This window comes from Anopheles merus, chromosome 3L (genome assembly GCF_017562075.2).
Source record: "Anopheles merus strain MAF chromosome 3L, AmerM5.1, whole genome shotgun sequence".
Taxonomy (NCBI): Eukaryota; Metazoa; Arthropoda; class Insecta; order Diptera; family Culicidae; genus Anopheles; species Anopheles merus.
This window is the reverse complement of record NC_054085.1, coordinates 31,566,042-31,592,434: the sequence shown is the minus strand read 5'-3', so window position 1 is coordinate 31,592,434 and position 26,393 is coordinate 31,566,042. Positions and strand designations below refer to the sequence as shown.

The 26,393-nt window shown below is 45.9% G+C and overlaps 2 protein-coding genes across 16 annotated transcripts in view; both read right to left on the bottom strand.

Annotated features, from left to right (window-relative positions):
• Positions 1–1,787, bottom strand: part of LOC121600318 (nuclear pore complex protein DDB_G0274915) — a 29,680-nt gene extending 27,893 nt beyond the window's left edge. For 5 of the 13 annotated variants that reach the window (XM_041928800.1, XM_041928801.1, XM_041928787.1 and 2 more), the window contains exon 1: positions 31–368. The gene's annotated coding sequence lies outside the window, so the exon portion shown is untranslated. The other 8 variants (XM_041928788.1, XM_041928795.1, XM_041928791.1 and 5 more) reach the window with 6 other exon arrangements.
• A 1,977-nt stretch (positions 1,788–3,764) lies between these two features.
• LOC121599394 overlaps positions 3,765–26,393 on the bottom strand; it is a 32,174-nt gene continuing 9,545 nt past the window's right edge. For 2 of the 3 annotated variants that reach the window (XM_041927168.1, XM_041927169.1), the window contains exons 2-5: positions 25,186–25,394; positions 10,557–10,899; positions 9,285–9,697; positions 3,765–4,652 (exon numbers count right to left, since the gene is read on the bottom strand). In XM_041927168.1, coding sequence (XP_041783102.1) covers positions 3,988–4,652; positions 9,285–9,697; positions 10,557–10,756 — 1,278 coding nt within the window. In that variant the 5' untranslated portion in view covers positions 10,757–10,899; positions 25,186–25,394 and the 3' untranslated portion in view covers positions 3,765–3,987. The remainder of the gene's footprint in view (positions 4,653–9,284; positions 9,698–10,556; positions 10,900–25,185; positions 25,395–26,393) is intronic. The other variant, XM_041927170.1, reaches the window with a different exon arrangement.

Sequence of the window (26,393 nt, the reverse complement as noted above, 5' to 3'; positions counted from 1 at the left end):
CTCACCTGTGTGCTCACCTGCTCTAATTACCTCGGTTACACCTGTGTGCTGATAAACCTGTGCCGACTTTCGTCAATCGCAGCAGGTAGGCTCCCCACACAGGAATAGCACAACAACAACAACAACAAAACGGCACCCTTCAACTACACAATGCCCTCTTCTGTCTAGTGCGCGGCTTGGGTCGATTTTCACTGTAGCTAGTTTAATCGCAGTAAAACGTTTATCTAACACCGAGGAAGTAGGTTTACGAAACTTGTGCCTTATCACTGCACGGTCGCACGATAAGCACTAATCCTTTTTCGGCAGCGAACGCAAAAACCCGCACACACTCCTCGCCACGATACGGGTGTGTGTAAGCTCCGATACAAACTGACCGCTAGAGCGAAGTGCGCGCCCGACCGCACCACGCGATGACACAAATAAGGGAAGAGAGAAAGAAAAAAGCAACCAAAGCAACCTTCGCCGGTGCTGTGCGCACAGGTAGAAGAAGGCAGAGCGCGCGCGCGCGAGAGAGAGAGGTGTAGTGTTCTTTCTCTGTCTCTGGCTCTGTGTAGTGGTGGACTGTACGCGAAAAACATTGGTGCCGCTTCAATGACGTACGGCGCACGCACACTACCGCACCACGGCTTATGGCGACGAGTTGGTGGTGCGCAGCGCGCAGGCGCACAGGTGATACGCAGGGCCGAATACACACAAGAGCGACGCGACAGCTACCAATACGCAGGGCGCTGCTGCCGTGTCCCTTTTTTCTTCTTGCAGTCGTCGGCTGTTCCTATGCACACGCAGCCATACGCAGCGATTATTTGAACACAGACGCAAACAAACAGTGGCTCGTTTTGTCCGTCCGTATCACGCCGCCGTTGCGCAAAGTGCGTATGCGTGACCAAGTGCGTTGTGTTGGTGTTGGTCGGGGAGGACCGCGCAAACTGCGTTTTCCTTTTACGGGGTATGCTGCTTCTCTGCTCTACGCTTGCATGAGACAGGGTTTGTTGTAAAAGAAATTGCGTTTTTAGCACACAGCAAATCAAGCAAGCGCAACAGAGCCGTGCCGTGCGCTTCCATTTTACGCGCACGAGACGAGCTAATCTACGCACTCAGCTCCCCGCGCCTTGCACGCACTCAGCTGATTTAATTTTCGTTCACTTTCCATCAACCTGTTGCAGTGCCCCAAAGCCGTCCACCATCTCCACCCTCCCATCGACTTTTACACGAACACACACACACACACACTGACTTCAAAACCACTTGCGAAACGTTTTCGGTGGAGGGACACACACACACACGGCTGGGTTAAACCGCTCATTTCACTTCCTTCACGCCAGGGTCACATACACGCACACACACACACAACGCAAACGCACCGACGTGTCACGTCGGGTGGCTGGGAGCGTTACAATGCGGGGGGGGGGGGGAGGGGGAATACCACAATCGCAACGACACCCACCCACAACTCCCCCCCCCCTCCACGTATACGACCATTTGGATCTTTTACTTTGCCTGTCCCTGCCGCACACTCTCCCACCCACAACCGTAGATTCGGTAATTTCTGGTTGCCACCTACGCGATCGATCGACTTCTTTTTTCTACTTCGACAATACCTTCCTACTGTGTGTACGGGGAAGTGCGTTTTATGTTTTGCTCTCTTTCTACTGCAGCCGATTTCGTAGCTACCGTCGACGGCGAGCTAAACTTACGGAAGGTAGGAATTATTTTGAAAAACTTTGCACTCAGCGCACAGACGGAGCAGAAGAGCTGCCACCGATACCGACCGAGGTTCGTCGTTTGACAGATAGGAAACACAATGACGGAAGCCGCGGCCAAAGCGAAACATTCCAATTTGCTTTTGACAGTAGGGATAATAGACAGAAAATAAATCATTATTTTTTTTTCTCAAAAAAGGAGAGAAACAATCAAATTGGCTCTTTTGCTTCGTACTCCCTTTGTTTGATCTTTTTCATGTGAATTTTGTTTGTTTATTTTCTCTTTTTGTTTGTGTGCTACATCGTTGCTTCATGTGGCCACCGCTTAACGCGCATGATCGGCTTGAGCTGCGAACAAGGTTTATACATAACATTGTGCGGTATGACTGGCAACACGGCTCTTAAACACAAATTGATCGTTGCACAAAATTGATCGGCGGAAAAAATCTTCTTGTGTGCCATACCAATTTCAGTAAAAGGCACGCAATAGTTTTGTTATTTATTAATTGCTTCAATGGCTTATTTTTATGGTGAATTTCTTTGTCTAATTTATATTTAAAAAAAAAAAACAGCTGCCGGGAATGGTAACTTGAGCAGTAACGGTAGCGGAATCAGTCACTGGATCGAAGTAGGTTCTGTATTGGATCTAAAACTGGGACAGATCTAGGATCTGTTCCATGACAGAGGTACATTATGGTACGATATTAAAACCACAGTAAAAAGGGAGCAGTATCTGAACCAATTACAGGAACGGTACGGGTTCAGAATCATTTCTATGGCATATCGATGCAGGATCAACTATAGGATAGGTTTGAGGATCAGTACCAGGGTAGAAATGAGTTCGGAATTAGTTCCAGTAATTGTATAGGGGTGGTACAAATTCTAAGTTCAGCACGGATTAGTTCCATTTACTATTTACAGTATGAATTTCAGATTCAGTACGGGTTTTTGACCAGTTCCAGGATCGCTGTAAGTCTAGGAGCAGTAGCAGGATGTGGGTTCGTCATCAGTTCGACGTTCATTATCAATTCCTAGATATGTATGAGGATCATTTTCGGGATAGGCATGGGCTTAAAATCAGTTTTAGGACCTAGGTGGTTCATTATTAGTATCAGGTACGACATAGGATTCACATCAATTTCGGGATTCGTGTGAGATGATATTAATTCCAGGTTCGGTATGGAACCAGGATCAATTCTAGAATCGTTAAGGGAACCAGTTTCAGAACCGGTATGGACTCAGTATCAGTTCCAATATGGATTCTGGACCATTTTCGTAATCTGAACCTAAGTTTACTCAGAGCCGGTATTACCTTCACTATCGTCTTTGGTCTTCACTTTGGTTCAAAATCCGTCTCTCTTGATATGTCCCGTGGATTGCAGGGGCATCTGAGAATACAATTTGTTTTAAATATATTTGCCGGTATCTTTCATAGTAAAGCCTCCGAAATTAGTTCGCGAAGTCCTGTTATCCAGTTAAATTACATGTTCAATATGTTCAGTTCCTGCATGTTATACATTTTAATGTAATGTGATATATTGTCAGCAGGAAGGCCTCCTGAAGTTCATGTTCCTATTTCAGAGCGCTCCACGCAATAATACCTCTTTACTATATCCTTCTTGGGCCGGTATGGTGGTATAGTCGTCAGCACGTACGACTTAACAACATACCCGTCATGGGTTCTAACTCCAGATGGACCGTGTCCCCATACGTAGGACTGACTATCTTGCTATGGTAATCAATAAGTCACTGAAAGCCAAAGCCACATATGGTACAGGTAGGCCTTGACCGACAACGAGTTGTTGTGCCAAAAGAAGAAGAAGAAGACTATATCCTTGTGACGCATCAATGCTCAGAACCTTGATGACATGATCGATTACCGATTGCTGTCGCTTATTGTAGAAAATGCTCATCTAACCCTGTGCATATTCTATACAGGCGGCATTTTTAGAGCTGTTCCATGTTTGTAAAATTTTATTAGCTTTATTTCTTACCAATATCGTTCGGATATAAAAGCTCCCTCACTGCAAAAATGAAAGCCGACATAAGCCCCCGTTTTTTTTTTAAAAGAACAATTATTTGTCGTAATGGTATTTACATTTCATACACTTCATTCGCTAGTCGATTCAACACCGCGAACCTAATAGATAACCTGTCCAGCGATTTAACCTCGCCAAAACCTACCCCTTCCCCCCATTCGCCTACCGGTAGTATCGTAGTTTATTTCTGTTTAAATTAACTTATCGACTACGGCTTCTCTGGTGCGAACCATATCTCCCCGCTATCATCATTTGGCAATGTACCGATCCAGGTTGTTCCAGTTGCAGGAGTAGTCGATCTGCAGCAGACCCTTTTTGCTTAAGCTGAAATGTTGCGGCGTGTAACATACGTTAGCGTTGGTCGCTGCGATCGCGATCGCGGTGGCCGGATCGAGCATCTGGCTCGGCCGTCTAGCAATGCTCATACTCTGGCTGACGACGCTGACACTGCGGGACCGCCGCCTCGTCGGGCTGCCGGCGGGCGGGCCGGCCAGCCCACCGGCACTGCTGGTCGTCGCGTACAGCGGCACATGTTCCGCCTCCTGCCGGGCACACTCGAGACAATCGTTCAGCGTGTAGTAGTTGTGCTGGTCGGACAGGATCGTCCCGGTGACGGACGGCGGTGGTCCGAGCGGGAGCCCCGAATGTCCATGATGATGATGAGCGTGAGTGTGATGGAAGTGTGCCGGCGGAGGTGGAGGCGGCGGTGGCGGTGGCAGCGGCATGTAGCAGCAGCTCGGCTCGTAGTACTCGTACGACGGTGGCCCGGGAAACTCCAGCTGGGGCAGCGGCTTCGGCAGCACGATCGGGCGCCGGCTGGAAGCGCTCTTGCCGAAGCCGGGCGTGTGCAGGCGCAGCGCCGACATCGAGCTGTCGCACGAGCTTGGCTGCTCCGTCGATGACGTTTCCAGATCTGGGGGGGAAAGTAGTAAAACAGGAGAGATAAACTTAGTAATTTCGGTCACTTTTTCGCCCCCTGAATTACGCAATTGTGTGTATTAATGTCGTTCCATCGCTACTCTGGGGAACAACTCGAAACCAACACTTCTCCTGGACATTACAAGAAAGGACCTAATGAGCATCACTAAAGATCAACCACTTTTGGGACAATGTAATTGTAAAAAACCAGCTAAACATCTTATCGAATGGCCTTCTTTCTCAGAATGGAAGTCACCAATGAAGTCACGCACGATCAAAACCAGATCACCTCCTTAATTATCCGAAAGAGATTCCGAAAACAGGCACCTGTGACCTTCAAAACGGGCTTGTAAAATAGGGTCACTCTCAACATGCTGGAACGATCTGGATTTGCACAATTGCCATCTTTTCACACAAAAAGTCGACTCATAATTGCTCACTCTAATTATCATATTAACGCACCAAACCGTCACCACGCTTGCTTCCCATCGGTTCTCATTCCAGCAACTTCAACTTACATCGCACCCGCACAACTAATTCCGGTCGTTTTTCGAACATGTCGTGAACACCAGCTCAATTATGCACGCTTTTGCAGCAGCTCCGGTCGCACATACAGAGTTGAGTTTGAATTTGAATAACTCGCGCAAGAAGTCTTCACACTATGTTGCTCGACACTGACTGACAGCCGAGTGCTGCCTTAACTACACATTATGCCCCACAATGGGACCCAGCAACGCAGTTTACCCTTGTACGCGTGCAGATCGACTTCCTTCCTCTGCGATAGCACCCCGTTGCGAGATAGGCTGGCCGGAGATTGTCTTTGCACGTTTGCTTTCCCGCAGCATTCCACGCCGACGACGATAGCGACTCTCGTGTGCCCTCAGCGGTGGGACAGAAATTGGAACACTAGGCCACACATTGGCCCTTTACGTCGCAGGTGAGGGATCCTGCAGCAAAAACGAACGAAACGAGCGAGCGAGCGACACAAAAACGGTCCGAACCATCCGTACGGGGGCAAGATCGCACACTAAATGCGGTAACCGGTGCGTCCGGCGTACGACGAAAGGCTGGAACAACCCACCCCGTTTTCCAGCTTCGGATCCGGGCGGGGGTTTTCGGTCGTCGGGTTCGTCGACTAGCGAACGAAAGTAAAGTGCAAAACCGCACCGCACCGCACCGAGGGTGTACCGACCCGTCCGGCAAACAACGCGGAAACCGAACCGAACCCCAAGACCTCTCGTGCATACGAGGAAATGGGAAAGAAATGTGAAGACACCGCGTTGTTTGTAGTTGTTGCCTATAAAACAGCAACCAGCAGTGGAGTTTGTTTTGCCTGCCCGTTTTCGCTTTAAACTACTCGTTCGTACGTCGTGGGTTCGTACGAGCTAGGCGAGCACGGTGTGTTAAGACATGCCGTTTTATGTTGGTCAAAGTTCCGTTGGCTAGGGGCGACCGGGCAGGTTTTTGACGCCCTGCCTATCGCCAAGCGAACGTAGCACTGTGGCAAGGCCCTTCCGTCGTCCGTGGAGAGCGGACAGGTTCTTCTTTCCGGCTGCATTCTTGTAGCGGATCTGCTTCGGAAGCGTAGTGGCCTCTTGTCTGTAACAATGATTTGAATTCGTCATACGGAGAATGGAATGGAAACGACGATAGGCAAGGCTGAAGAGGGCCGCGCACGTTTACACGAGCAGTAGATCAGTTGTTTTTGTTTGTTTTTTACTTGCAACATACACAAACGTACGCAAAATAAAACCACTACCCCACCGTTCGTTGCGTGATGATTATGCATTATTTAATCGTAAACAAGAGCCTCCAAAACTTAAGGCTCAAGCTTAAGGGTCGAATCAAGCGCCAACGAACAGCTGACGTGCTTGCGATCATCACAAACTAAGCATGCGGCGAACCTTCTTTTGTTGTGGTTGGTAGACATACCATCTTTTAAATACCATTTTGAATTCAATCATTTTAGATGTTTAAAGTATTAAAAACATCGCTTGTTGGGCACTCTCTCGCGATTGGAAATAGTTAATCTTAATACGCTAACCATGCGCTTGAGCGAGCTGGGAGCTTTCCCGAGAAGTTCATTCTCACGTTCTTTCAGCTTTATAGAAGCAGATAGAAGGGTGACTGTAAGTCTTCATGCTTTGAGGCCTGAGCAGAGGTTTAAGAGTGTATTTTACCTTGATGGTGGTAACATTTCACTATAATAAATCATTTCACAGGACATTAATTTACGTATTTTTGGGTGCAGAAGAAACTGTCGAGTTTAAAGTTTAACGATAAGAAATTCGTCTTCACAAAAAAATCTTAAATTTCAGATGAATTACTCTCTCACAAGATTCATTTTTCTATTAAATAGTGTTTTCTTATGTGTTAGATATTGGATATCCAAAACATCTGGAAACAAAATATCTTGAAGGGCTTGAGGTGCGACCTTGACATCTTCTTGATATCGTTCCACGACTTAAGGGTAAGGAGATTTATCTTTGAAGAATTGGACTTTTAAATATCCTTATTAATTAAAACCTGTATAATGTTTGAATTATCAGGTTAACATCCTTAAAACGACTCCCAGTCTCAGTCTTTTCCATACGGTAGGACTTACTCAGGTAAACTCCAGACCTTTTCCAAAAAACGTTCAGAGCACCTTTTCAAAAGCCAAAAACACCCAAATGCAACATTTTACGAAAAGAGTAAAAAAAACTTTGGAGGAAAATGCAATTCTTCAATTTAACATGAATACATCAAAACTAGCACCAACCGCAATTCAAAAGTGATTTTACCAAAAATCAATAACATCGAGTCGATCGATTGAGGTCACTTCGAGACGTCTGAGGGTGCCAAAACCAAAGCTAATGACACGCTGATTGATTAATGAACAAAGCATTGCAATGTAACCGTTCAAAACAGGCGAATCAGGAAAAAGGCTCACAAATTTAAAGACTATTTTCGCTATTTTACAAACATTGACGTCTGGGGACCGTGTCCACAATCGTGTAGAGGTTCTTTCTCTCTGTCTTCGGGTCTACGCTCCACCATCCGCTACCACCAGCAGTGACGAAACGAGGTCGTTACGCAGACGCAACCGCGCAACCTGCAATTGGTCCTGGGGTGGTAAAGACCACCCTCCCCGATTCGAGCGATTGTGTGTTTATTTTTGGTAAAAGCAAAACCCCACCAAAGGTGAAGCAGGAGCAAGAGCAACTCTAATACAGTCAATCAGAGGATTACTTCAAAAAAAGTTTGTAACATAGTGTTAGAATTAAGAGAAAAAACTCACGCGCGCGCACACGGCTTTCCCTTTCTGTGGTCCTTTTGGTACGTTTGGGCCATTTCGTTCCGTTTCGCATTACGTCAGGCACACCACCAGGGATGATGAAATTCTAATTACCCGCGTCAGAACGCGCGTTGGAAACGCTACCACCATACTCCCTCGCTGCAGCCCCGGCAAAGCAAGCAAAACCGGCCTGCCATAAGTAAACAAGCTCCAATTATGGAGCTCCCCACTGGCTAAGCAGTTCATCAAACGGTAGTTTCGATGTCCAATAATGATGGACGGCAACAGTTTCACGGGAAGGAAAGCAGCGCAACAAAAACGTCAGCCATCGTTCCGATCCACTGCACGCTTCATTGATCCAGCGTAGCAGCTCAGGCACTGGTGGCACTGTCCGCAATATCGTAATGGAAAACTAGTAATTTACCATAACGACCACCGAGGCGACCCACGCTAAGCTGCTAACCACACGCCAAACCGTTTGTCAACATGCCCCTGTGGCTAAACCCCGAAGGGCCCTTGGTTGGACGTTGCAATATTGAGGGTTTTTTTTTTCTCTTCTCAATGTTTGCGTTACCGCCACAACACTAATAGTTGACGCGTTTAGCGCAAGAATGAGACCATTTGGAGAAGGTCTCGTCGGTAGGCTCTCCTTCGCGATGGAGCTGAAAACTGGAAATGAATAGAAAAGGGAGGGAGCGAAGAAAAAAAACTAAACCAACAGGTTTTTCCTGTATCCTCCCAATAGTATGTGGCGCAGTTTCCTTGAGGGCCAAGAATCCCGCTCGGTGACCGATATTGAGCGCTGTACGTGGCTGTACAATCGAAGACGCACTTGAAATCTGTGCCATATTTTTCAATGTTTTGCCCTCCATTTTGCCGTATTGAGGTCTAAGCCTACTTATCTATTTGCAGCACCAAGCGGGAGGGATTCTGACCACACTATCCACGGAACGTCATTCCGAAGAATGCCCTGTACCACATATGGCTACAGTAATCGCTGTTTGGTGCAATCGAATCAGGACACTGTAGGAGGTCATCTTTCCACTTTCTACGTTTACAACGGCCACCCCGTGGAGGGATAGAAATAGGCCTAAAAACCCTTCCCGAGCTAATTGTCGGCACTTCTTTACAACGCTGCAAAAGCCGCCGATGGCCCCGCAAGCCTGATGTTTGCTGAAATGACCACCTTTTCCTCCCCAGGGGACTCGCAGCAACATGCAGGAAGTAATCACCGTATCCGGTACGTGCGGGTCCGGTTTAGGAAAACGGTGTAACCGGTTCGATTAACAGTTCGAATCGAACTTGCGATTGCGTACACACCACGCACGCCTTCCGGAAGTCGGAACCTACCCGTGTATGAGCTGTAGACATGCTCATCACCCCCGATGCTATCCTCGTCCATAACGGTATCGTATCGTTCGGTGTAGAATCCATCCTCGTCCTCGTCGTCCTCGGCGTTCAGCTCGTCCTCCAGCTCGCTCGGCCGCTCGTCGCCCACCATCGGATGCTGCTGACGGTGGTGCTGGCTCTCTCCCTCGAGTGCATGTTCCTCCTCGGGCAGCAGCACGACACTCTGACCCTCCAGGTCTTCCCCACGGGCGACGGGATCGAACTCGGGATCGATCAGCTCGGCACTGGAGCAATCGCGACACTCCAACCCACTACCGTTCAGCTCGCCCGGCACGTAGTAGAACTTGGACTGTATCGGTTCACCGGCGGGCGACGGCGGTACCTCGGACTCGGACGTTGGATCCATCACTTGTCTGTGTGTGTGAGAGAGAGAGAGAGGAGGAAAGAAAAGAAAGATAAAAACCAATCAGAGCATGCAGTGTGTCCGTCCAAGCAGTCTGGTGGAGGGAAGGTGTTGAATTATAAACGTTTGCACGTCACGGTAGCTGTAGCCGTCCGGATGACGGTTGCCATCGGACGCACCTCATCTGCATGAGGGATGACCGGGTCCGCACGATGACGCTTGGTTGCTACGCTTAACGGAGCCATCAATTAAGTCACACAAGCCTCACATGCGACCAAACGGTACAAGCAACGGCCGGACGAGAATGGTGATTAAAATGTGATCCACGACGAGCGGTGCAGTTTCATGGGTGAGGGGGATGACTGCTTGGAATGTCGAGAGTTTTTTTTTATTCTGGATAATAAAACCTAACGTATAAGGAGAGGCAATGCAATTGGATGAAATATGCATCTCCTTAGGAACAACTAATTCAACTTTATGGGTTCGTCGCTTGTGTCCAGCGACTTTATTCTCTATCCTCTTGTAGACCTTCACTCGGAACCACACATTCCAGCAAACACCATTTCATGTGCTTTGTAAACGTGTGCCATTACGAATAACGTATCTAACCTTGTCCCCTTGCGCGCCGTCCCCGCTCGGCTCTATTACCCCGTGCACGCCGGACGCCAATTAGACGCCTGAAGATGCAAATTAAATTTAGCATATTATTCATTCCGATTGCGACCTTGATGCAGGATATGCCTTATGCAACAGGTATGCCTCCGTTCTTCGCCAAACCCCGATGCCTCTCTCCGTAGAACATGGAAACACTTGCTCTTTACTGTCCATGTGCCTTGTCTCGCTTCTCAACGCGCGCTTCGTTCACTTACTTGCGAATGTAGACATAGTTCTCCATATCCCACGGATCGACATATCGCCGATTGAAGATGGTGTTCGGACCGTCCTCGAAGATCGCGCGCCGGACGTAGTCGGACTCTTCCGCCGAGTCGTACTCCTTCGCGGTGTAGTACAGCGATTCGGCCGTCCGGCGGGACGTTCCAAAACTGTCGAACCCAGCGTAAGCCGGCATGGTTGATATGTAGCTTTTTTTCTTATGCTTATTTCGTGCAGGTTGCTCTATATCTCGTGGTGCGGTGATTAGCTACAGGGTGATTCTAAAACGAATTGGCTAGGGAAGATCACCGGTCGTTGCGTGACGTTCCCGAGATGTTGCTGAAAAGAGGAAAATAAGGATCGAAATTAATGCTGGGATTAAAAACATGAAACAAATGTTACATATTGTATATTTTGTAGAGAACATTCTTTAACCCAGGTTTCTTGATTGGTAAAATTGTCTTAAAAAGAAGATAAGAACGCTATCTGATGCAAAAATATCATCATTTTGTATACTATTTCCCTTCTTCACTTCCATTGCAAATTAGAATACTAAAGAGCATCAAATGTTTAGTAAGAACATATCACAACCATAACAAAACACATCCAGCTGATGGAGTCATTTCTAGGTGCAGCTTCAACGATTGTTTATCGATCCTCAAGGGCCACTCCTTCGTTCGCATCGTCCATTACAACGATCGCTACGCATCACACGCACCTTTCAAGCGCCGTCGATGAACCCACTTCATCCACCACGGGCGGTGCCAGCTGCGTCTTGGCAAACACTGCGCACCAAAGAGGCAAACAAAAAAAAAACACGATATTCAACAACTTTCTCCAGGCGTAAAACTCGCCTTTTCGAAAACGACAGCGCAAACCTCACAGAGCGCGGGCGCGCGCGCACCTCGGTTTGTTTATTTTCATGTGCGCATCTAATGCGCAACGTTTTCTGCACAGCCCAACACAGCCGTGGATGATGCTGGACATGCGTGGGGCTACATCTTTCCCCTCTCCATCCCTCTCCCTTTCTTCGGGAAGGTTGGTTTCCGACGAGATGAGCGGGAAAAAATAAATAAAGATGGTCAGAAATTGAAAACCAGCCTGTGTGTTCGCCAACGCAAGCTATAGTTTTGGTGAATCTGGAAAACTGCAAAAAAAGATCACTCATTGCAAACTGGAGAAAATCGTGTTTCCCTTCCTAACCAGACAAGAGGGACGGACAAAGCGTGCAGCAAAAGCGGATTAGCAACAACGGCAACAGCATCAAACAGACGCAACGATTACACAGTAAAGCGTTAGCAACGGTTGTAATACCGAGGTTTCGCGCTTTAAGCGAAGGACGGGGTTTTGAAGTGGAACCGGCTGGCATCTAAAGGATGCGAACATCTGTTAACGATCAGATAAGCAATTCCCATCAGGAAGGTGTTTAAAATGTTGTACACATTACTTGAATGATGGCCGGGGATTGTAATAGCTCAAGTTGTGATAAATGTGACAAATGTAACCTAATTATTAGTAATGAAAAGAAGATGAGATGAGAAGATGGTAACCAGAGCATCTTCATAATCAATCAGAAAAATAACTTAAAAATTATAGATAGCAATGCATTCTACCTATGTACCGTATTGCTTCAAATTACGGACACTTAACGCATTTTTGGCATTTTATGTTTTCTTAATAATTCAATTTAAATCGTTTAAACCTCTGTATAACTCATTTTAATGAAGCAAACCTTCAACATTTGAGAAAAAACTAAAAGTTATGACACACAATTCAATTAAATAGTAATACGACGTAGCTGATGATGCATGTTTGAACAACTCCACCCAACAGAAAGGTACCTTTTAAACCAAAATTACATAGCTACATGTCCATTAGCGGGAAAGTTTCCAGCCCAACAAAGCACCAGCAACGAAGAAAGCACCCTCAAAGAGTAGTGTTAATCCCGTTTTGATACCACACTGCCCAAACCACATCATCCAAGTAATGATTACCCGTTGTGTAAGCTTTTCCCGTCGCGATGAAATTGTCATCAACGTCCTAAATGTGACAACCCTTATGCAGACGGTTGCGCAATCCCCACAACCCATGTTCCTTTTATTAGTTTCTTTCTTTTTTTTAGCCTTCTCTCAAAGTCCTCGTCATTTTCCCCTTGAGTGACTGCGCCTGGCTATTGACAACGAATTTCACAGCCGACCGATTTTCAACCCAAAAACTGTTGCGACAAAAGCTCGCCCGAAAGGTTGATAGTAATCAACCGAGCACAGCACATGTAATTACACCCGCCAGCAATTAATGCGCCGAAATAATCATATGTTTGGGAGGCTGCACACACATACACACACACACGCGCAAATGCTTCCGCGTTTGGTTGGATGCAGTTTCCGGAGTTATTAGCACGATTTAGCGCAAGCCGACAGCGTCCCGCCAAAATAATTGCAACGAATATTAACGCGATTTTTTGCTCTCTCTCGCTCCCTTTATGGGTTGGAACGAGGAAGGGAAGAGGAGCAAGTGAAATTAAATCACCATCATCGTTCGATCGGGCAAAGTTGCGGTTTAAGGCGTTACCTTCCGATTCTTTGCCCTGTCACCGGCATCACTGCGCCATGCTCATTACATCAACAGCACCATAATTCACTTCATCAACGGTTTTTCGGGGGGGTTCGGTGTTAATTTTCAGCATTTGACATTACTTTTTTCGCTTTAAGGGGAAAGCGAAAGTAAATCGGGGTGTGTTTTTTTTCGCTTGGCGTCCAAAATTAACTGAAAATAAATCCACTAACCAACGCTCACCGGTGAATATTTGGCGTAATCCTTCCACCACCGCACACCCAATGCGTGTTCGAAACTTTCCGCAGTTGCCATTTCCATTGCCCGATCAAGCCGAACGCCCTTAAGTCCCCGAGCGATTAAGCGAAAAGCGGGCAACGGATTGTTCACGCTGCACACACACATTCCGAGCAATTTCATGTGCGCGATTTCATGCGCGCTGCGCGAGCGATTTGAGAGCGCGACACAACAGCGGGTGACATTGGTCGGCGACAGGCTGATTCGATGCGCGTTTCTAGTTTCGTTTTACCGGCTAATCAATGCGGCGAATCGGTTGCTCGATTTTACTGCGAATCGTTTAGCAATTAGAAGAAGAAAAGCGCAACAACGGCGCCCGGTCAACATCCGTCGTACCATCCGTCTGCAGGAGGAGGGAATGGATGAAGGTAGTTTGCTTCTTTTTTTTTAGTTATTGAAGACACGGACCGAACGGCTACTGGCCGGATGTTCGCAGTGGTTTGACATTACCAATTAATTTATTGTTTTTTGTTCAAGATGAGCTATATAAATGTTTCCTGCGGCAGTCGCTTTGTTCTGCAGCATGATTTTGTAAGATTGTTTTATAGACATCGTTTAGTAATGGTACGATATAACAACTATGGTTGTTTTATAGAATATTTGATACTATCCTGACACTATTAACTGTTTGTAAGATTTGCTACAATCAGGGATGTAGTAAATCGGGTATTTTCAATTCCGGAAAAATCGGAAACCGGAAACGTGAAAATTTCTTTGAAAATATTATTCAAAAATATTAAAACGGCAAATGAAATAATTGTGTTAAGAAGTACATGAATATTCTGAAACACACGTTTCACGTGCCGCTGGCTAATTACGGAAATCAAAATTTAAAACTTATATAAAAGAGATTGAAAGCCGCAAATGGACAAAGCAAACACAGAAATTCTTAAATGTAGTTTTTTTTTCTAATCGGTGTAACATTTAAATTTGATGTAGGCCTGTCTTATCTCCTAATCTTTGAATTACTAAATCTGAGTAGAATCCTATTAGATATTGAAAAATGGCACGTAAGATCATTATTGAAAAGGTATGCAGAAATAAGTTAAAATCAAATGTGAAAATTGTTAATCGATTTCAAATTGCAATCGTCAACATCGAGTAGTAACGGAAACATCCTTCCATATATAGACTACTTCTGGATGATAATCACGACCAGCTAGCTGCACCATTTGAAACGTTCCACGTAAAACACGCTGGAACAGGTTTATCAGCAAAAAATCGCAACCTACAAACCCTTTTCAATCTCATTTCACCACTCGCTACTAGCTCCCGCTTTCATTCTATCTGCTGCAAAAGCGCCCACACTGTACACGCGCCATAATGAAAAGAAAAATATGCAAAGAAAGCAACATTTAAAAAAAAACCTCACCGCCTCAAGATCATTCATTGATAGCGCGCACAACATCAAGAAGAGAAAAAAAAATCGCTTCCAACACGCCAGGTGTCCACCGGTGAAATCCACCGCACTCTCGACAAACGAATTGGCGCGGAGTGCTCTTTTTTTGTGCGAAACGTTGAGGGCGGTTAGGACTTTCTCTGCCACTGTCTCTGGGCAGTCAGATGCTTCTTTCGCCCACCCTCCAGATAGATAGAGCCAGGCGAGAGTGAGTCAGAAATCTAGCCACAACGAGTGCTAAATACCACACCATTCAGCTCGGAAGACTATCGCAAGCTGTAAATCATTATGCTAAAACGCACCGTTCATCGATACCATTTACTTCGCCTTGTGGTTCTGCTTAAAAGGCCTTTAAAATGTGCACAAAACCCCCAAAGCTTTCCTTTTCTCCCTATTTCCATCAATTTTAGGGACTGGGGTTTTCATTTTTATATGCACGCTGCTGTGTTCGGTATCCAAATTTGACACCATTTACGAGCGCGGAACACGATTGATTTTCACTCTTTCAATTGAAGTAGCGAATCGATCGAGCAAAGCAAGCGGTTTCTGTGCAGTTCGAAACCGAACCGAAGGAAAAACACTCGACACTGCGCATTTCACAACAACAAAAAGCAGCACTTGACAGAGGTAGCCAACCCATCAGGAATGGTCATTAAAACGCATCCAGCACAAGCGGCCCTCTCGCAACGGAAAACAACGCATCGTTTAACCTGCCGAGGGCTTCACCTAGTTTTCGCGCCCTCCCCCCTTCCCAACTACCATTGCTTCATCGAGAGAGTGTCTGTCTACTCCTCCGCCTGCTCGAGCGTTTGTTTTCCTTTCACGCAATCCAGAGCCGCACCCTTCAATATATTCGGTTAAGGTCGCGTGCACATTGATGCGCATCAATGAACGTGCGAATGAAACTGATATCGTGGCCGGTTCGGCCTTCTGCACGCATTGATACTCACACTGCATTCACACACAAACACACACACATAGGCACAGTGGGAGATAATGGCGTTTTTAAAACGAGCGACGGCCCTTTTCACCGTGCAGAGGGTCACGTGCTCACAAAGCAATACCGGCGCAAAAGTCACGAACACCAAAAATGCATAGAAACAAAAAATAGCAATCGAATCATCGTTTGGCTTTTCCTTCAAACAGAACGAGGTCTTGCGCGCGCGCGCGCGGCTTGCCAAAAGGGCCGGTGCGCAGTATTGTTGTTTTTGGCGCACTTAATAAACCACGAATGTGTGTGTGTCTCTCTGTGCACACGTTGCACAATTATGGCCCGGCCGATCGTGTGTGGCGGCATGGGCCGGCACCTTCAGCCTTCAACGTGCTATTCGTATGCGAATTCCAACCACGTTCCGATCGAGCGCAGCTTTAACTAGAGCCATCTATGTATTCTACGAAACGCAACCGTCGTCTTAGCGTATGACCCGTCGCGGTGGCAAATGAGGGATAACAACGCCATAGATATTCTGTGCTCGCACAAACCGTAATGTTGTTTGATCGTCATTACGTGGACGAAATCAGTAGGGGTGGGTAAACGAGAATTCCCCAGCACAGGTCAGCCGTAGTGTGTGATGCGAGGTGGTAGGTGATGTAAACCGTTACCGCAAGCGTTATGTCGCATTACTGGCTCGATGGGATTATGAATAATAAAAGCCCCAAAATAAATGAATACATTTAAAAATCTTAATTTAGTTCATAATTATAATAAAAACCGAAAGACTTCAACGAACCATCAAGCGACGAACCGGAGAATGTGGAATTTTACTTCGTTGAAATGTTTGTCAGATATTAAAATTTCTCTTTTCTTATGTTTCTCAGTCATTGTTAAAAGACCAAACAAACGTATTTGTTTCTAATCAGTTGAAAAGAAATATTATGATACATAATTTTGAGTGATTTATTGATGGTACAACTGGTCTGCTTTTCACGAGATTTGGTTCTTACCAAGGGTCAAAACTGCCTTAAAATGCATAGAACTCATTTCTAAGCTCATATTTTATTAGAAAAACAAAAGACTTCAGTAAAAGAATAAAGCAACGAACCGTCGAGTAGTAGATACAAGCCGTCTCTCTCTCTCTGTGATATTGACTATCATAACACTATCATTTATGATTCTCAATGTCAATGACCATTTACTTTGGATGGTCTGAAACATCATTTTTATTCATATTCATAAGCAAAAACTCCCATCGACTAAAACACGTGCACCATTCATTCTTTTGGGTGAGAAATTGATGTCTTAATCGTCTCATTTTTTGGTAAAGCTATTTTACCTCGCTTCGTAAGTCTTATCCATTCCTAAATAAAACGTTACATTTCCTTCCTATCGGCGGTGCACAAGAAGTAGGTAGCACCAGCACGGGGCCTGTGCGGATGTTCTAATTGAGCCGTTAGCCGCTTCTATCGCTTCCACTTCCACAGTGTGCAGGTGTATTAATGAGATTACTTGTCCCGCTGTACCGTTTTAGCTCACGAAAAGCCTCACAAGCTCCAAGAGCAAAAGCAATGGGAGGGAAAAAAATCTTATTTTAATCTTCCCAGAATTGAATCAAAAGCACAGAATGATACTTTTGTTACATTTTCTTCCATCGTGAGAAAATCGATGCCCGCGGCGGAAAAAAGCGGTACTTACAGCATCAAAAACAACCAAAACAACTCCAGGTCCGGTTTTTGTTTCGTTGTACCGTTCCAAAAGCAGTAGCTTGGGTCAGCTGGGTTACAAGCGACGAACCCTTAAGCACTCGAAAAACCTTGATACAGTGCGCACGTTGGCGTAGTCAACTGTACAGTTGACACGTGCCGCAACGTCACCCATGTTAGCTCCCCCCCCCCCCTCCCAACAACGGTGTTGTCTTTCAATTGGACATTGCGTCAATCGATTCCCAGCGCTGTATAGCGTGCCGGTAAAACATAAATAAACACACAAAAAAAGAAATAAATTATAAAACAAAGCACACGTATACCGTTTTTTTGTCCCGTGTTGGGTTTAAAGTCGAGAAGGTTACCCAGTTTGTGCAAGTGTCGCAAAACCTTCTTCAATGTACCATCCAGCGTGTGCCTTCCCTGCCAGCCGCTGAGTCACTTTGTCACGCTGATCTTGGCCTACAAATCTATACGCTCGCTCTTAGAAGGCTAGAAAAAACAACAACCTCTCCGGTAAGCTCAATGACACTTGAGCTTTATTCCAGCACCGTGTGCACCCTCTTCTTCTGTCCGGCCATCTATACATTTTCATTGCTCAATGCGCAATCGAACGTACCCCCCTCAAGAAAGATGCAATTTGTCAGCTTGAAGAGCATCGGGCTTGTTTGTTCGCTTGTTTGAACCGGTGAATCTTAAGCCCAGTAGTTGTAAATAAACACTACCCCGCTAGCTGCAATTCGTGTCGCAAAGCACCACAAAGGGTCACCGCGCAAAAAGTACATCTGCTTTGTGCCGGTGTGTATTTGCAAAACTCATTCACGCCCGCGTGTCGTTCGCTCAGGTGGAAAAACGGCGAAAACAACGATTCATTCGCTGCCACAGTGACATTTAACAAAGCATTTCATTCTCCCCATATTAGACAGACGAACAATGAAAACGATTCAACAATTGTCGCATACGGTAAACGATCGTTTGTGCAAAACACTTGCATGTGATAAAACTGTAGTAGCACCTTTCCCTACCTGTCAACCGAGGTGTGACATTGATTGCAGGCGGGAAAGTGTTTTCTTTGCCAAGGGTGCGCTCGTTTGTGTGTTAGGAAAGCGTTTAGTTTATGGTTGCGAGGTAGAGGAGTGCAAATTGGATCAACATTTGCTGGTTTGAGGTTTGAGAGACTGCTTTAGTTGAAATAAATGTTGCATACAAACTGTTTTTTTGCTTACTCTAACATATAGAATAAATTTAACTCTAATGTAACAAAAAAGTAATGTATGTTATGTACGTAAACACCTTCAAATGTCATTCACCCTGAAAGCTTAAAAAAACATTCGCGATGCGGGTTCGTCGCTTATCCAAAAACCACACAGTCACTCTTTTACCAATTTCACCGTATTGCGACCTTTTGCTGCAACAACAAAAACTAACACTACAACAACAGCAATAAAAACCCGTCACCCTTTACCGAAGAAGGCCGCCGGAAAGCCGAAAGTCGCTTCCGGTCGCAAATGCAGCTCTTCCCCCCGGCGGCGGCCACACATTTTCCGACTTCCGACTTTCGTGCGAGGGTATTTTGAACTTTAACTTTCCTCCCTTTTCCGGCACTCAGCCCACACGTGCAGGCGGCTCTCGAGGGCATCCTTCTTGCTTCTCCCTTCCCCGCTTTCGGGACGGCCGTTTATGGCCCGCGTGTGAAAATGTGTCGGCAAGACGCAACCGTTGAGCGTTGAGCAACATATCCGCGTACAGCTCAAACGCAAACGCGACGGACCACGCCATTTCGCCCCGGTCAATTGGGACGTCGTCCTGCTCCTCCTCCTTCGTCGGCTCATTAGCTAGTGATCGCTTAGCGAAGAAAGTGGGCATTGAGTGAGGAGGTAAAATGAATCCCAACAACGAAATGGTTTTAAATGACTACTTTTTGGCAAAAAAAAATCATTCGCTACTTTCTGTGGATGAACTTTACGTGTTTTACGTTGCTGCACGTGATACATTAAATGATGCGCTTTTGCATGCACATAAGCGATCGTATAAATCACGCAAAGGGGAACGCCAAAATGCCACCCATCACGTGAATGCTTATCAGCCAGCTTACGCGTGTTGCAAATTCTTTATTAGAAAATGCTTCATTAAACGCTTCGGGGCAGGAACGAAGAGGCAAGTAGAGTTTTTGAATAAGAGAAAGGTAGCGAGCGTACGATTTTCCCACACCTACTGATGGGCTGGGGCTCTGCCTTTCTCTGCCTGCAGGTGTAGGTGTCATTTAAGCTTTGTGACAAGTGATTTAAACTGTTGATCTTATCGACTGGCAGAGCTGAGAAAACATCACAGAGGTTCGAGAAAGATGCAAATCATTTTAAATGATAGGCTACAGTAATTGCTAATGAGTTACTTTTGCATGTTTGAGGGTTGGATTTGTTTCGTTCTTATCTGATATTATGTGACAGTACTGCTTAGAGAAACAGACAACAACGTCTATCCAAACGTAACGAAGAAGCTGCTTAACACTCAAACACGGCTCGGCAGTCAAATTTGTCCCAAATAAATAATCTAATTTAATAACCACAAACACATAACCCTGTCGCAGCTTCTTCTGTTGAGACAATAAAGCTTTAGCAATAAAAAAAACCTTTGGCAATAAAAAAAATGCTCACCCTATCCCCGTGGTTGCCATTCCAGTGAAAGCCATCACAAGAGCGAAGGGAAAGAAAACAAGGCAACTAAACTGTCATAAATTAGATTTAAAAGAAATATAGCAACTGCCACTGCCAGACCAGACGCTACCCCATCCATCCCATCTGTTGTAGCGAAAGAACGGGGAAGCTAATGTTGCCATCCGCTTTGTTGTTGCCTTTTTTTACTCCACAACCGATGCGAAAGTGTGAACATTTCTCACCCGAAAGTCTCAGGACCGAGGGCCCCATTAAACCGTCAAATTACCTACAGCCCGCGACGCCACAGCGATCTGTATCTGGATGGCTGAACGAACGTTTTGCTGGCTGGTCGGGGCAATAAAGTGATTATTTAGTTAAAAATGCCAAACGGGGCAAGGCAGAACGGGATGATGGGGAGGGACGCTGCATTATGTAACCACCCTGCCGGAAGCTAATTATTTGCGCGAATGTAAATTAATTAGCTCGGTTTTAGCAAACTGGGCAAGTGGTTAGCGTCCAATTGCTTTAACATGTCTCTTCCCAACGGGTTTGAAGTTACATTTTGTAGCCTTTTTTAGGGGAAGTCCAAATGAAGAGCCTATAAAATAGTATTACGTAACGCTTTCGGGGCTAAATGTTTTGATCATAACAATAGAAAAAACGGACACACACACACACACGTGCTCTTTACCGGTTTGCCATTTCTTCGACGAATGGAAAGAATATAATCGCACGTATAGTGTTATGACGCTCGTGTGCACTATAGTTTTACTGCGCTTCCATAACGCGCGCGGAGACATGCCCGACAGTTCGGAGCGATCATTTCCTCTCGGCGGCGAAATTAATCAGCACAGCACGTACGACGAGACGGAAGCAACGGGAAGAAAACTGCAATCAAGCCCGATGCACCATACAACGAGTAAAGCGACACCGCGACCGAGGGCGCGATTACGAGTGATGAAGGGAACGTAAAAAGGTCATCACCAATAAGTGCACACCCTTTATCACTTCCCTTCCTTGATATAGGCGTGTTTTCGAAGAACGGAAGTGCGCAGAAAGTGGTCTTTCTTATCGCGTTCAACGCGCACTCGACGCGACCCGCCCCGTAATGCCGATGTCTTTGTTTCGTCGGTTACTGCTTTCGTGTTCGTTCGAATTCAAAACACGCAATTATGATTCTTACACGACGTGCGCGAGCTTTGCGTGCCTGCTTACCATTCCCTCCAAACCATTGTGCGGATTGTTTCGCTGTTTGGGAGACTTTTATAAGCAACGAAAGATCGCGTCGTCTGCGCAAGCGACGAACCTCAGACATGTAACGTTTTCTGCCGAGCCCGTGATCACGCACTGCAGAGCGAGTAATCCATTTTCTAATTTTAACCTCATCTAGCATCATCTGACGATCGCGTGACGGGATCGCAAAACAAGCGGGATTACGTGTTGCCGATGATTAATTACCTACGGTCGCGAGATCGCGTTCTTTCAGCCTTATTTTGTGATAAGTTTCACCCGTTCCGATGCGAGATTGTACACTGAAGCAGTGTACACTTCCTCGGAAGCACGCAATCACGAGTTTTCGACGATGAGCAGAAGCTTACGTCCGCCCAACCCATTCGATCAGCCCACTTGCTTTCGGCAAGCTTGTGGCGCGATCATCGATCAGCGAGTGATGATGATACATCCTAATTATGCAGACGCCCAACAAGGCCCATAAAAACCTACGTTCTGTCAGCACATTGCGCTCCGCACCACAGAAAACCACTCCACCAGGGAAGTTTATTAATAGTGTGTACCCCTTTTTTGTCAACCAAGGTCACCGGCGGGGTTCGTCTCTTATGCCGGAATAGAAGTTTTTCTTTTTGTAAATTAATACGAACAAGTAGGAGGTTAGGGTCGCGATTACGCCACCAGCCACCTTCGTTTGGCAGTATGGATCGAGAAGACGGTGCTTCCTCTTCACCTCGATGGAGGAAGATTCAAGATATTACACAACACCGGCACTCGATCCCATGGGTGGCAGTGGGAAAAGATGGATGGCTCAAGCGCATCAGCGCATAAAAGATCTTCGTGAGCGGCTGAAAAATCAATCCCAGTGGGAGAAAGTTATACCGAAGAAAGGTTTCGCAGCTGCGGGAGGAAAACACTTTTGCCTATAATTATGATGTAGAAATTTCCTTGTCAGTGGTCGTGTCCACTTCAGCCCGATGCCTGATGCTGCATCAACACCTGATCTAACAGATGGATCTGAGGCATGCCGGGTACCTGGGATTGTTAGGTTCCGTGTGTGTGTGTCATCGTTTTGGTGACTTGCGGTTGAAGTGGGATTTTTTGTCCTCTTTCCCAATGGTAATTTAATCTTCACATTTAATTCCCCAGACCCTAAAGCTTCAGCACTCAAAGGCGTGAGGGAAATCAATGTACTACTCAAAACCTTCCCGTGTCCCTCAAAACCGGTGTGTTTGGTGCGGCCGACTCTACGGAACCGGTTCTTCAGCGGTTCCCAAAACGAAACCGAACCATACGCCGCGAAGATTTTATTTCCAGCCTCCGTTCGCCCCAGCCTGTAGGCATATCAATAAACACCCTCCCGAAGGCCTCGACAAAGCTTTCCGGTCCCGGAAAGAAAGCGTGCTCCGAGCTCCGGCTGGCAAAAGTGGGAGACTGATTTTCTGACGCAGAGCGCGCGAGAGGTTCTACGGCAGCTTGTTTTCAGCGACTGAATCCACCACCAACTCCCCCTCTTCTGATGGTCTGATCTGTAGGCAAACGACGAGGCAAATCAGTGAAAGTGACGCCCGCGAGTGCAGTTTGTGCGCGGCTGTATTTTTTTCCGTTCAGTTGAAAAAGAAAGGAATCTCCGCACTGATACTGGTGTGGATTGTTTTGATAGTGACCGAACGTTGGTTTTGGTTTGGGGAGGTCCACATGGGAAGCATGGGAAATCAGATAGCGAACAATGCAACCCGGTGGCGAAAGCAGCGGATCTGTCCCGGCAGGTGTTTGGCATAAATTAGCTCGCCGGTGCTCTCCGATGTCCGAAGCGTTTGCTTTTATTTTCTGGCAGAACCGTCGTGTCTGTCCGCGGCAGAGAAAGGTGCTCTCGAAATCGACCGCCAGCGCCATGACAATAACCTCATTAGCTGTGGCTAAGGTTGATCGGAACGGTGCGTGGAGAAAAGGGCCACTAAATGGATCACCCGGTGGAAGGTGGGTGCTTTTTTTTTGGAAATGACACAAAAGGGCTAATGGGAAATGGAGAAACGAAAATCCCTTTGGAGCTGGTTTCTAATTGGTATTGTTTTGATCGCAGAAGCGTTGTCACGGGGTTTTCTAAATCACTTACTGGAATAAGTCCGCTTGGAAGTGAAGAAAGCAAGAATTGAGCAAAATGTAGTTTTGTTTTGCAAGAGGCACATGCATACAATATGTCTTATAAGAACTAGAAGAACCAATACGCAATACACCATCAAGCATAACGACAAAAAACACACATCTTTGATTACTTTTAGCAAATGATCGGTCAATTACAATCCACACTAGAAGGACGATTTAAACACCAAACGTGGATGTTACTATTAAAGTTCCTTTGGACATTATTATTTTGAGCTTACATTAAAACAGCCGTAAATCAACGGTCGATTTCGGTCGAATAACCTTGGTTAATTTGGAATCTTGTTGTTTAAGTTTATGCGCGACAAATGCGTCCTTCAAATGAACTAAATTGGCTCAAGCCAACACGTTCCACAATGACCTTAAACATCAAATCTAAATCGTATTAAATTTCAAACCACGAAGAGCGCAGAGCTTGTTCTAGTTAGCGATTCAATCTGACGGCTAGGATTGCCTATTAGTATATGTAATGCAGTTAAAGTTGATCAAATAACTGCGTCCTATTCAGTCATATCAGAAGTAGACTATAAAACTTATAAGAAATTGGTTTCTAACATTTTAACATTTTGTTTGTTTTTGACATAAAATAGTTCGACACATAAGCCTTTTTAACAGAAAAGTAGCCCGATGATTAGCATTTCACTCAACTGAAACAGATTTAATGAGTCCCGGCGGGGTTTAAAAGTCCAACCAACCAGTTCTGTGACCCGGGCATCTTCTTTCAACCATAAAATGGACATCAAAACTGCTCAGGCGTTCAGGCTTCACATTACAACAGTTCTAACAGCGCTTAAACCAGAAGTTACTCAGGCGATGTATATACATTCTAAGAAACATTTGAAAGGCATATTCTATTCCCATTGCGGTATTCTTCAATCACATCCTGTTTCCTGTTTTCTAGTTCCAATCAATGGAGCATGGCGCATGGGAGTATTCTGAGCAGGAGATCACAATTGTAAATTGTTGGTCTCCTCAGGAATTTTGGACCTGCAAAAGACGCTAAAAACAAGTAAATAAACTCAACGCATGAGCTTATCTAGACCTCCGATCTCTCTGGGCTTTAATAAAGTACAAACACCAAACAAATAATGATGTTTGGGTCAACAAAACTTTTTCCTTAGGCAATAGTCTACAAATTCATTTCACGCTGTAGCATGCATGTCATGACTTCAAAAGACCCCAGTGGCGGGGGCCTTGAAATTCAAATTTCCTACCCAAAACCCATCCAGATCAAATGAGATTGCGTCACCTTGAGACGCTTTGTACAAAGAATGTCAAACATGTCTCCAAATATACCCCTGGTGCGCGGAAGCAACTGCACTTGCTCCTCAGTGTTGCTCAAATATTGATCTTACTGGGTAGTGGCTCGTGTACTCCCCCCACCCTTCAGATTAGATCATCAAACCGCAGGGCTAGAAACCTGCCTAAAATCGTAAACCACAATGCCATAGGTTCGGTGTTTGATTGCGGGTTTGTAATGTGACACCGGTACAACGGTCGTGATGGAATTCAAAATAGCCAGTCAAACGAGTTTTCGGAGCCGAAAACCCATCAAACCCAAAAAACAAAATTGAGGACTCAGTAAGGTGTGGAAAATTCTATTTGATTTTCATCTCCCTTCAACATGCCATCATTTACAATGTACAGCAGTAAACACTTACGGGTGGAGGAGATTTTGAATAAAAGATTTACCTTGATATAGCGTTGATTTGTTGCGTTTCTTTCTCGCTCCAAGCACTTTGCACACCGGACCGGTCACATTCTTAACGCTGCAAGCTAGACACTATTTCGAACCACTTTTTCAGTTTGGGTCTTTTTCCACACTACTTTGATACGTCACTGTCGGGTCACATAAGAGACGCACTGATAACGACCTGCAAATCAATCGAAAGTCCCCCAGGCTAGCAAATAAAGAAGAAAAAAGCACAAACATCAACCCATGGAAGATCATCCAACCGTCTGCAGCAGCAGCAGCTACTTGATAATTAATACACGAATTCACCAAACGAGCATCGCTCCCCATTCACTTTTTCCCCCAAAACGGGCCAGAGCCGCATATCCACACCCCACGCATTTGGGGGTGAACGTTGTTGATTTCGTTCCATCTTCTCACTGCGCTCGCGCGCGCACACCATACGGCGTTTTTTAAATGCGATCTGCTTTTTTTTTTTTTGGTTATATCGTTCATGTGTGCCTTCTGTTTGTGTCTATTACTTTTCATGATAATTTCTTCACGCATTAGCCCGCCACGCGCATTCTGAGCCCAAAAATGGCGCAATCAGTGGAACGCTATTTGGAGTTTGATGAATAGACCCACACAGAAAAGGCTGGCTGGCGCACCTTCCCTGGCAAACATTCGACGAATTATGTACTGATACCGATAAAAAGCCACCCTCCCAGATTGGCCGAAATGGCGAGTGAAAGAGTGAAAGAAAACCCACCCCTGCCACACTCGCAGCACGATGGAAAATTGATCGACTGGCGGTGAACGCAAACAATAACGCAACACAGAGGCGCGCAGCAAGCTGTGTGTGTGTGGGTGCGGAAAATGCGAACATGCGGGACCGCTCGGGTGAGGTTGGAAAAACGGGTCCATCATCCATCGAATCAAGGCTGGTAGGCTGCGAACCAACAAAAAAAAACAACTCCCCCGGTGAAAGATGGGCAAGTAAAATAGGCTTCTGGCGGTGGCTACAACTTTGTACAAGTGTCTGCGTTTGTCTGTGGCCGGGCGTTCGTTGGTCTGCTTCACTCGCCAGGGAGCCTCTCCCCGTATGTGCCATTTTTCACGGGTGTAAAATGAATTTTACTGACCACTCCGCACACATACGCGGGGACGGACCGCGGTCACGGCTGAAACGAACCGCTTTTTTTGTGTGTGTTGTTTTTCGTTTCGTTTC